The sequence below is a fragment of the Syngnathus scovelli genome, chromosome 2 (genome assembly GCF_024217435.2).
Source record: "Syngnathus scovelli strain Florida chromosome 2, RoL_Ssco_1.2, whole genome shotgun sequence".
Taxonomy (NCBI): Eukaryota; Metazoa; Chordata; class Actinopteri; order Syngnathiformes; family Syngnathidae; genus Syngnathus; species Syngnathus scovelli.
The window spans coordinates 10,426,113-10,437,201 of NC_090848.1; the positions used below are offsets into that span (position 1 = coordinate 10,426,113).

The window sequence follows — 11,089 nt, forward strand, 5'->3', positions numbered from 1 at the left end:
TAACAATGGTCAAAAACATTTTTTTTTTTACTGATTTAGAAAATATCATTACCTTTTTCCTAGCACACCAGGTTTTTGCACAAAAGGTTTATTGGTTTAGATCAGATTGACATAATAATACATTCATACTAAATATATAAAAACGATTAAATAGAATATGACTGGCATAAGAACAAATATAAACCACATAAAAAGAAAACTCACCATTACGTTGAATTAGTGGGAGCACTGAGGTTGTTTCTCAGACACGAGCCGGTCCCATCTCGGCGTAATCGGCGAAAATGACACCCGAAGTGTGCTGTTCATGTTTTTGTCTTTCAAAAAATTCCGAAGGTTTGTCTTTTAATGCAGGATACTTGGTCTCCATGTGCCGAAGCAGTTTTGAAGGCTTCTTGCCTCGTTAGCTAGCCTGTCGCCACATATAATGCAGAGTGGGGGGCTTGGCGCGTCAGTCACCTGTGGCGATAAATCCATATTTAAAGTAGGACTCCAGAAATGTTCTTTCTAATGGAGCTTTCCTTTTCTCAGAAGTCGTAACCTCTTCTTCTTCCGTCTCCTTATTGGGCTTTTTTCCCTTTCCGAAGAAGCTTCCCAAACATCTCTGTTTCTTGCTCATTTTTGCTTGCTTCGCTAGCTCAACTGGGGTGACATGTCACGTGTCCCGGACGAGCGTCTTGACCTCTTGACACAGGTGCACCGACGGATGTAATTAGGAGAGATTTGCCCATATTTTTTATATTTTTCAAAATAAATTCTACAACTCATTTTTGCGGGCTTGACTGGGGGAAACATGTCACGTGACCGACGAGCGTCTTGACCTGAATTAATAAAAAAAAAAAATTATATATATATATATATATATATATATATATATATATATATATATATATATATATATATATATATATATATATATATATATATATATATATATAAAATTCTGTGCGAATTGGCGGCCCGGTGGTTGGAGACCGCTGATCTAAACTAGGGAAGAGAAACATGCGTGCTACATGACAAAGCAGAAATTAGGTTTTTGGTTTAACTAACCATTAGTCAACAAGGGGAAGTATTTTAGCGTTGTATCAACGTGTTTTATTTATTTACACTAAATATAGTCAACAACAGTAACAACAACAAAAACTGGAGAACCTACAAAATGTAGAAAACTTTGTGCTCTTTTGTGCTCATGTTAACGTTTTGAATGAAAAGACAGGTAAGGGCAATATTGGGGGTCTCTGACGGTTAAGAAACAAGCAGGCGGGAGACGGGTCGGTCTGACTGGTAGAAGGTGGTAGGTGGCCTCCTTGGAGAGCAAGAGACATTAGAAACAAAGAACCTGTTTGGCCGTTTCGTGTGAGGGATGTTGGAAAAGTTCCTTACACAACTTGTGCCTTTTCTCGGCAAGGAACGAGGAAAACGTTGCAGGATCTTTATAGACAAGTTGGTTGATTGTAGGGCCTATGTTGAAGGAGAAAGCTTGTAGTGTGCATTTAAAATTTTAAGACACATGGGCCTGGAACTTCTCTGATGCACTTCATATGTGCTAGTCAGCAGCGTAGCCAGCATATTTATGGTTTTTTTTTGGGGGGGGGGTCGCTTTGTTTGCTGGATTTTACAAAGTTTTATATAAATTAATAAAACCCATAGTGACATTTGATCAGTAATAATTTAAATACAGTACAAACCAGTAACAGAACCCTGTACGCATTTCACTTAACAAACTTCTCAAGTCTGACCAAAACTATGGCACACTTGCAAGACGCAGCAAAGCTTTTAGTACCACACACATATACTTGTCCAAAATCAGGCAGGACACAATTGGGGACCGCATGACATCAGCATGTGCTTTTCGCTACTTTTTAAGGTCTGCTGCCTCCCCAAATAGTAATATGGAACAACTCATTTTCAGTTTGGGAATGTCTGTCAGAGACAAAAATCAGCCTTGTTGTTTGAGCAGTGTACACAAGTGAATGAATCATCCACAACGCAAATTTGTACAAAGATTTCAGCTAAGCAAGTCCAGTATTCAAAAACAATTTCAAGACCAGGGCGCAATACTGTGCTAAATGATCAATTAGATGACATAATGTCATTGTGTTCCTCGATTGCAAATGTTCAAAGTGCTTATTGTTGCCATTATTTCAAGGTGGGCAAGGCGATGACGATCATCTTTTCCGCTTCAGTAGTGTTCTTCGGGATGGGCAGGGTCGCAGAAAAATCGAGAGCTACGTTTGGCCGACCGAGCTGTGAAGGGGCCGGTTTTCAAAGCTGAGGAAAAGAGGGGAGAAGTGCCAATTAAATGGAAAACAAAACATACATAAATATTGTAGGTCATCACATCATTTTATGTGGCCCGTAAAGGCAAATTATGTGTGAACTTAATGTTTCTAGTTAAAATATCCATCCATCCATTTTCTGAACCGCTTCGAAACTGTAAATTGTCTTCCCTTTTAATAGCATTGAGATATTGAAATGATTTTTGTTACAATCCCATTTTCAAAATAAATTGGAAAATTGTTCTTAAACTAGATTCTGTCGTGTATCTGTGATGATATCCATTTCTATTTAAGTCATTAATGGCCCCACAAAGGAAACCATAACTACGATGTGGCCCACAATAAATGAGTTTGACACCCCAGCTGTAGAGCGATCTTGAGCTAGCTAGCTACAGATTGATGAGACAAAAAATCCTCGTCCTTTGAAAATGTAATTACATTTGAGTAAGCAAGACGGATACAAAAATATTAAATATTCATCATAGTATTGAAAAGATCCTAAAAGTCCTAATTCCTCACAGTATTTACAAGTGATGTCATGAGGTCAGAAGTCATTTACCTGTGATGATGTCTTCGATGGCGCCGTCCTTTCCCTCGTAAACGTGGCGGCTGTCCTTTCCTTGCCGTCGTCTCAGTTCGGTGAGAAGCTCCTGCTGCTGCCGTTTGCCCTTGTGAGACGGTGACTGAGAGGGGACGAGCAAGAAAATGAAACACTTTCAGAATCACTGAGGGACATTTACGACAGAAAATCAAAGCTATTTTCTAGCCGTCATCTTCATATGACCCAACCTTGGTTTCTTCATCCTGCTGCTGCTCCTCCTGTTCCAGTTTCTCCAGCATCATCTGCTCCTGACGCCGTCGCTGTTCGTTCTCCTCCTCAGCCATCTGAACGCACGCAAGTTAGCGCAGGCCACAAAATCTTACTGACTCAAAGGCTAGGCAACTTTTTGTGTCACTCACCCTGTAAGCTTTGATGAAACGGACAAAGATTGGGAAGAAGACCGATGGCGGCATGGTTTTTGAGCTCTCGCCAAAAAATTTCACCACATCTTCAAAGGCATCCTTCAGAAACAAACCACTTTTTTGAAGACATTTTTGTTGTGATTGTGTGTATGTGCACGTGTGTGTGTGCTTGTGTGTGCGCATACCTGGGCTATGCGTGCATCCTCTTGAAGTTTGTTGAGTCGCGATTCATGCCTGCTGATAAAATCTTTCAAGGTAGCGTTGTGCTGCACGCTGAACTCACGCCAGGTGAGTTCCATCCCTCTCTGTATCTCTTTTACGTCGCACAACACATTCTCTAGACTCACTGGAACGAACACAAACACGTATTTGGTCGCAAATGCTCGAAAAAGATGCTGTCGTCATTCCACCTCTAACCTGCAGCCGCCTTGTCCACATAGTGAAGTTCGTTGTAGAAGAGTGCCGCTGTGGGATATTTCTCTCTGACCACGTTGCTGATGTAGTGAAGCAACGTCTGTGTTCTGTCAGTGGACTTGGTCTCCAGGAGCTAAAACCATGTCAACAGGGAAAGGTCAGGAGAGGTCAGACTTAACTCATCAGTTTTCAAACTAAGTACTTTGGAAAGACTCAACTTGACTTTTCGCTTGAATTAGATGAATTGACGTAGTTTACATTCGAGGAGTGTTGTCTTGAACACGCCACTGTATGTCATTTTTTTGTGTGTGTACGTGTGTGGGTTACCAGGTCTAAGCTCTGCAGTTTGAAGCCGTACACAGCACCTCTCTTACTGCTGTTCATGTAATTTCCAAGGGCTAAGATGATCTGGATCAACAAAACAATAAAGGCTCAAAATGACGAGGACAATGGTGAGCGCACACCCGCGATGGCAACAAACTGACCTCGAGTATTTTTTTCAGTTTTTGGGATGATTTTATAGAAACAGATGCTGCAATCATGGCATGGAGTTGCTGCAAGGAAAACATAAGTTGGTTAAAAAAAATACACACACCGTAATCAAGTGCTTCTCAATGTGTGGCTTACCGGTGTTAACAATTGCACATTGTCGCTGAAGTTCCCCATGAAGGTCATAATGGACATGCGCTGGTTGAGTCTTTCAATACGACTGAACTGGACCATGAAGCTGTCTTCGTCACTCAGCGCCTCCAAAGGTTTTCGGTCTCTCTCATACTGGCGGAGAAGCTTCAGCTCGGCTTCAGTTGGCAGGAAACGCATCAGACACTCCACAAAGTCCACTCGAATCGTCCGAAGATCAAACCTAAGCAAGCATAATCCAGCTAAGACACGAGAGTTTGCTCACAGATGGCTGAGTAGATTTTTCAGGTATTTTACACAGAGAAAGGTGAAATAGAAAAGGGGGAAAAACACAGCAGACTTGACAGCCACTCTTCTCTGATGTCTATGAAATGTACAGGACATATTTATTTTACCTTTACATCACAGTTGCCAGGTTTCAAGTCACATCCAATCAGGGCTAAGCTTCAGAAAACTGGTGAACCGTGATTGGTTGTGACCTGAGACTGTGATGTCATTTTCAGGGGACAGCATGTGGCAAAATGGCCGCCCCCGAGACAGATAAAACCAGGTGGATTTTGCCTCTTTAATTCATATTCCTAAAACAAAACATTAACCAGTACACTGTGTTTCGACTAGTTGGGTTCGACAGAACATATTCTTACAAAAAAAATTGGGGGTTGACTTCCCCTTTACGAACAGATGATGTTTGCCTCCTGTGCAGCAGAGCATTTATATGTCCAGGTGAGACTTACATGTGGATGGCACGGCAGATGACCTCTGGACCCTGACCGGCTTTTCTGAGTGTGATGGCCAGGTTCTTAGCCCGGTTTGCGTCCAGCAAAGAGACTCTGGATGGAGCTTTCTGGGGAAGTTTCTGTCTGGACAAAGTCAAATCCATTGCTGGACCCTGAGCCTTTGTTTTAAAGAGTTCCTCAAAGCCCTCCACATCCAGATCCTGGACACAAACAAACCGGTCTCAACTGGATGCACAGTTTCAAACGCGACAGGTTGATTTAACCGGTACCCTCAGGATGGCTTCGTCGTCAATGTCATTAAAGACGGTGCCGTTGATTTGACTTGGCTTCAGGGCGACCCAATTCAAAACAGGCATTCGAAACTTGGTCTGGATCGGCTTCTTTATCTTCACAGCTGCACAAGTGAAGAAACGGATTGGTACGTGTGATGAAACATTGTAGTGAGTCGTTTTAAATAAGGTCTGGTGGTTCAAGGACAATGTATTGATTAACTATCGTGAGAGATGGATGAGTGTTAAACAGGTGGCTGCTTGGGGGGGACGGATGACGGATAGATGGTTGACACATGAATGATGGACAGATGATTAACATATGTGTGTTGTCATTAAACATACAGAATAACTTGAGTGGTCCCTCTGACAGCAGAATAAAAGAGAACAAACTTAGTTAGTGACAATCAGAGTGAAGTACCAATTACCACCTAAAAAACCATCAAGACCAACATTAAAACTACAGTAGCATAGTAGACCTAAGAGAAATAGTTTGAAAATTAACACTGTGCTTGAATGTAGTGAAATAAACTGCACCTAAAAACAATTCCTAAATATGATAACACGATACATATAAGTTTAATAAAAAAATATACTTAACATTTTATTTAAAAAATGAAATACAACTCTACTTAGGCTTAGTGATTCTTACTCTTTTTGCGTCTGCGCTCACCTGCTAGCCCAGAGTTGAAGATGACAGTGGGCGATCCCCCTGAACCCGGAAGCGGAGGGGCCACTGGCGGAGGAGGAGGTGGCATCGGGAGGGTGGAGGAGAGTTCGCTGGTCCGACACGGAGGGGGAGGAGGTGGGGGAGGAGGCGGAGGAGCCGGTGGTGGAGGAGCAGGGTACAACCCGTTGGACACTTGAAAGAAGAAGGCGGGAAGCAAATCAACATTTTTTAACATTTAAATTTTTTTTATTTTTCAAATAATAAAAATGAGACATTACCGAGACAGGTTTTCTTGTTTTTTTTGTCACAGTAAATTGGGACTTTTTTGAAACTGCAGATCTACTCCACTTCTGGGATTTTGTTTTTTTGATTGGTAGTGTTCACACTCACCTGAGGCTGGCACTGGTGGCGGGGGAGGCGGCGGCGGTGGGGCCGGCATATCCGGAGCACCGCCCATTCCGGCTCCCATGTTATGATAGGCGACTGTCTCTGGGCTGGATCATGGAAATAATAAGAATAAAAACTCTTCTTTGTGTTTTTGTGTTGTATAAAAAAAAAAAAATGCCGCTACCTGGGGGAGAGAGTGGCGCAGGGAGGAGGCGAGGGTGAGGCAGAATTGGCCACGCCCCCATCACCTTCTCCTCTTTGGGGTTGAGGAGCTCCGGGACCTCCTGCCTGTTGGGCCTCTTGGGCCTGTCGTTCAAGACGACTCTGACGGCGAATGGTCTGGTCCTTCTCCCGGACAATCCGCCTCAGTGTGTGCACCTGTGTGTTGGTACTGGCATACACATCCTGTGCGACACAAAAACAGTCCCTTCAGTGTAAGGTTGACCATGGACTCGAAACATATTCCACTTCTAGAAGTAGGTTGAACACTACTTGTTAGAGTGGAGAAAATGTGAAACAAAATATCAAAAATGCCTTTAAGGGGGGCTCCCCATCCATCCATCCATCCATCCATCCATCCATCCATCCATCCATCCATCCATCCATCCATCCATCCATCCATCCATCCATCCATCCATCCATCCATCCATCCATCCATCCATCCATCCATCCATCCATCCATCCATCCATCCATCCATCCATCCATCCATCCATCCATCCATCCATCCATCCATCCATCCATCCATCCATCCATCCATCCATCCATCCATCCATCCATCCATCTTCTTCCGCTTATCCGTGTCAGGAATATTTATTTATTCATTTTTTTATTTACGTGACCTACCCGGAGTTGGTCCAGCTCTTTGTTTGTTTGCATCAGCTGTTTTTCCAGTTCCACAATCTTCAGCATTGCTTCATTTTCTACATCAAGCAGACGCTCCGACATCTGCGTAGAGAGTCACGTGAGTGGGAAATGGTGGTCTGTGTCATCATAGTGCCGTGTCAACTTTTCTTACGGTACTCAGGTTCTCCTCCAGCTCTTCCACTCTTTCCAGAGCTGCGGTTTTGGTTTCAGCATCTTCTAGCAGAGTGCCGACGTCAAACACGTTGTCCAGGTATGCCTGGATCTGCACCTGGAGTCGGTCACTCTCTGTGTGCTTCAGCCTCTGGTAGGTGGCAGAGAGACAGGCGGACAATGATTCTCTTGTGGACACGATTGATTGTTTGGCTGGCTCTCCTTCAATTGAACAGGGATCATTTGACTAATGCCGACTGAAAAAGTTCCCAAAGTGTTACCTCGAGGTGGTCATCCAGGTTGAGTTTGGTGAAGTCATACTGCAGATGCACTCGGAAGTTCATGTCTTCCACCGAGTGGACCACAATGTTAATGAACTGCATGCATGCCACCTGAACAGATGAACAAAACAACTCGTCGGCAATTCAAATTCAAGTCTTTCTGATTAGACAAGATCATTAAATTCATTTTGTGATTTTCATGCTCACAATACATGGTGTTGACCTTACCAAGAAGTCAATATTGTCATCTTCATTTTTGAAATGTTCCATCAGCTTTTCAAAGCGCATCGACTCGGAGCACACCTATAAAAGATCAACCAACCCATCGACAATCACTCAACAAGGCAGTCAAGTCCATCAATCCATTTAAAGTCACTTTGACGTCAGGTGTTTACAGTTTTAAAGTTGTCAAAGGCCGACAAGATGATCTCATGTCCACCTCTGACCAAACACACAGCCGCCAACAACTCCAGCACCAGAGCTTTGGTCCTGGAAAGGACACAGAGCAAAGATCAGCTTTTAGCACAATGTTCTGCATTGTCTATCATGTATGATGGTGCTAGCAACCTTGCATTCCTGTTGTTGAGGCTCAGAGCAATTTCGTTGACTCCATGCGGGTGAGACATGACCATGTTGAAACCGTACTGAGGAGATCACAACAATACGTGTATTATTTCCATGCTTGGCCTAATTTGAGTTGACTTATTTTTAGATTTCAAGAATGCAACAGCCTCAAATAATCTGATGTAAACCACATTATGTTTTTCCCACCTGGTAGTTCATGATAGCTCGCAGACACATGATGCACACGTGGACGTCGTCTTTCTTGCAGACCAGTCGGGAATTTTTCAGAGTGCGACTACTTGGCAGTGTGTTGGAACGAGTTACCAAAGTGGAACTACTAACGAAAGAAAACCTGATCAGAAATCGGACCTGCACATTTTTGCCTTTTGTTACCTGATGGAGTGCCGCGCTGATCTGGGTGCAGAGGATGAAGGGGACGGGAGACTGCAGTCACCGTGGAGATCCTCTATGGAGCGACTCCATGGAGAGTCAATTGAAGCGGCGTCTCCGCCAGACTCTGACTGCTCGCCATCAAATCTGCAAAGGCAAAGTTGAACAGACACAAATGAGCTGATAAAATCAGATGGTTTGGCTTTTTCCTGCAATCAGACCCAACAGGATTGTTAATGTGTTCACAGCGGGTTCCATGGCAACACTGTTAACTGGATTTGTCCGGACTGCTTTTCCAAACATGCCCTAATCTAGCTCGGATGAGCTCGAGCTCATCTACAATCCTAATGAAGTATAAAAAATGGTTAGAATGAATACAGGAGTAATTTCCAGACTTACGTGACAGCATACTGAGCGAAGGACAAATACTCAACCAGGACGTCCAGCCCTCGGTTCTCCTCGTTCAGAAACTCTCGAACCCACCTGCGTGCAAAAGAACGGATCAGACAGACCAAATAGACAAAGAGCCGGACACTCGTATGGTACCCAATGTGGTTTGTGCGAAGAGAAATCTCAAGTTCTCGGAGTGTCTGGGTTGACTCCTGGACCCGTCTCCGGAACTTCTGCAAGTACAATGTCAGTTCACGTAAGCAGACAGTAATGTGAGCTCATTGGTGGTTCTCAATGTTCTTTGATTGATTGAAGTCATAGCAGCAAGTGAGAAGGCGATAAATTGATCCTCTACGAAAATGAGCTGATCCAAGTGACGACTGCCATGCAACATATAGATCCTGATCCAGTACCGATACAGGTTAGGACCACAATGTCTTGTGCTGCAGGTTCTGAAGAGTGCAATCTGATTCAAGTAGTGGTGCAGTGTCATAACAGAATGATTCCGTTCAGTTTGGTCCAGTTTCTTTTCATTTCCACAGATCATAGAACAGCAAGCAGTTGTTCTGCTATTTACATTTGTAGGTTTCTATCTACTGTCCATCTTACCTTCCGCGTGACAGCCGGGTCGAGGAATCCTCGGAGCTTCTGGATGTATGTGTGCGGAGGGTTTTTAACCTGGAATCTCTCCTACATCCCCAACGTGATGGTTAGCACGTTGAAAAGAATCATCTTTAAATGCAACTTGAAGACGAGGTCGTACCTGATCACAGATGAGCTCCCACTTCTTCTCATTGTCATAGGAACGCAACAAACGCACCTTGTCTGGAGGAAGGTTCATTGAATTCTGAAACACAATTTCATCTTAGAATCAATATTTCAGCGGACATAATCTTGTGTGGATGGTTATTTTCCAGGTCTCAGTCAGTACCTGTCTCGCAGCCCCCCACAACAATACACAAGCAGCAATAGTCTACATCAGGCTGTTGCGTCGTATCCCCCATTTCTTTCCATATCTGTGTAGTTACCAGCGCAATGGAGAACCTCTCCTCTAGCTCGGCGGCGTCGGGCATGGGCAGTCGGACCGGTGCGGCTCTGGACCGGATGACGGCCAGCTGGCTCTCCATACTCTCGGCGTTCCCCATCACAGACACACTTCACACACGCTTGTAGCCAACACACCCACCACTACAGACAGAGCACTCAGCACACACACAGCAACAGCAGGAACATGTGGTCAGCCATAGCACACGAACACGACTGGAGGTGATGAAGGCCGTGGCTTTCTCCCCCTTCCTTCCTTCTTTCCTTCCGTCAGTCAGTCTCCTCCAGTATGCCTGCCGGTCCTCCCGTCTGTCTCTGCTCTGATGGTCCCAGTCCACCAAGCCCTGCCGTCTCACTCTTTGTCTCTCGCCTGCCACCGATGGTGATGATGATGTTGAGCCCGGTGATGCTGGGCAGCGTTTAGTGTGTCTATATAATGTGTGAGCGTGTGTGTGTTGTATGAGCGCGTGTTGCAGATCAGCCGGTTAATCCTCCCCCCCTCTCCTCCCCCATATGAAGAAAGAGAGTTGTGGGCCGCCTCCTCTTTGTCTATGTCTCTCCACCGCTCGCTGGCTTTCGCTCCCCGTCTTTGTGTCGCTGCTGGCTCAAGCCTGCCTCCCTCGCTCCCTCCCTCCTCCCTCACTCCGCTGCATCCTCAGACAATGAGGCCTCTGCTGCAATAAGCTCCGCCCCCTAGCAAGCTGACGCGAACACTTCCAGTTGATTTTTAAAGGGTTTATTGGCTGTAGAAAATTGAGATGTGGATAAAATACATACGAACAACCGTGTTTTTCTTTATTAAGACATCCATTGCATTTCCCTTTTCTCTTCCCCCTTCCATATTTCTTGACCAATTCAAACCATTCCAACTTCAACTTACCTTTACCAACTCCTTCCATATTTCTCCATCCATTCACTTCTTTCACTCATCAAATATAGTATTTCATTCTTCTTCCACATATTTTGACCCATTTAAATGATTCTGACTTCAAAATATTCAAGTCATTCGGGACCTCTCAGGAACTGTTCACGTTATGCAAATTCCCAAAC

The 11,089-nt window shown here is 44.3% G+C and overlaps 1 protein-coding gene across 4 annotated transcripts; it reads right to left on the minus strand.

Moving 5' to 3' along the window:
• Positions 1-1,647: 1,647 nt before the first annotated feature.
• fmnl2b (formin-like 2b) lies at positions 1,648-10,690 on the minus strand. Of its 4 annotated transcripts, none has more exons than XM_049755479.1 (28): positions 10,024-10,690; positions 9,759-9,842; positions 9,605-9,685; positions 9,152-9,228; positions 9,005-9,088; positions 8,609-8,752; positions 8,423-8,549; positions 8,219-8,295; positions 8,047-8,140; positions 7,880-7,954; positions 7,652-7,762; positions 7,372-7,521; positions 7,200-7,301; positions 6,540-6,760; positions 6,359-6,462; positions 5,972-6,160; positions 5,644-5,664; positions 5,299-5,423; positions 5,027-5,229; positions 4,281-4,515; positions 4,139-4,207; positions 3,981-4,061; positions 3,657-3,786; positions 3,425-3,585; positions 3,237-3,338; positions 3,066-3,161; positions 2,836-2,959; positions 1,648-2,268 (listed from the first exon to the last, which is right to left on the minus strand). In XM_049755479.1, exons 1-28 carry the CDS (start codon positions 10,138-10,140, stop codon positions 2,180-2,182), a joined length of 3,273 nt encoding a protein of 1,090 aa, XP_049611436.1. In that variant the 5' UTR covers positions 10,141-10,690; the 3' UTR covers positions 1,648-2,179. The 4 variants fall into 4 exon arrangements, with proteins under 4 accessions (XP_049611436.1, XP_049611435.1, XP_049611438.1 ...); XM_049755478.1 differs by having other exon boundaries at positions 8,423-8,552; XM_049755481.1 differs by lacking the exon at positions 5,644-5,664.
• Positions 10,691-11,089: the final 399 nt, after the last annotated feature.

Coding starts and splice junctions, on each gene's coding strand:
- fmnl2b (XM_049755478.1), bottom strand. CDS start 10,140: ATGGGGAACGCCGAGAGTATGGAGAGCCAGCTGGCCGTCATCCGGTCC. Junction 9,229..9,604: donor ACCCGGCTGTCACGCGGAAG/GTAAGATGGACA, acceptor TTGTACTTGCAG/AAGTTCCGGAGACGGGTCCA. Junction 3,586..3,656: donor TGTGGACAAGGCGGCTGCAG/GTTAGAGGTGGA, acceptor TGTTCGTTCCAG/TGAGTCTAGAGAATGTGTTG.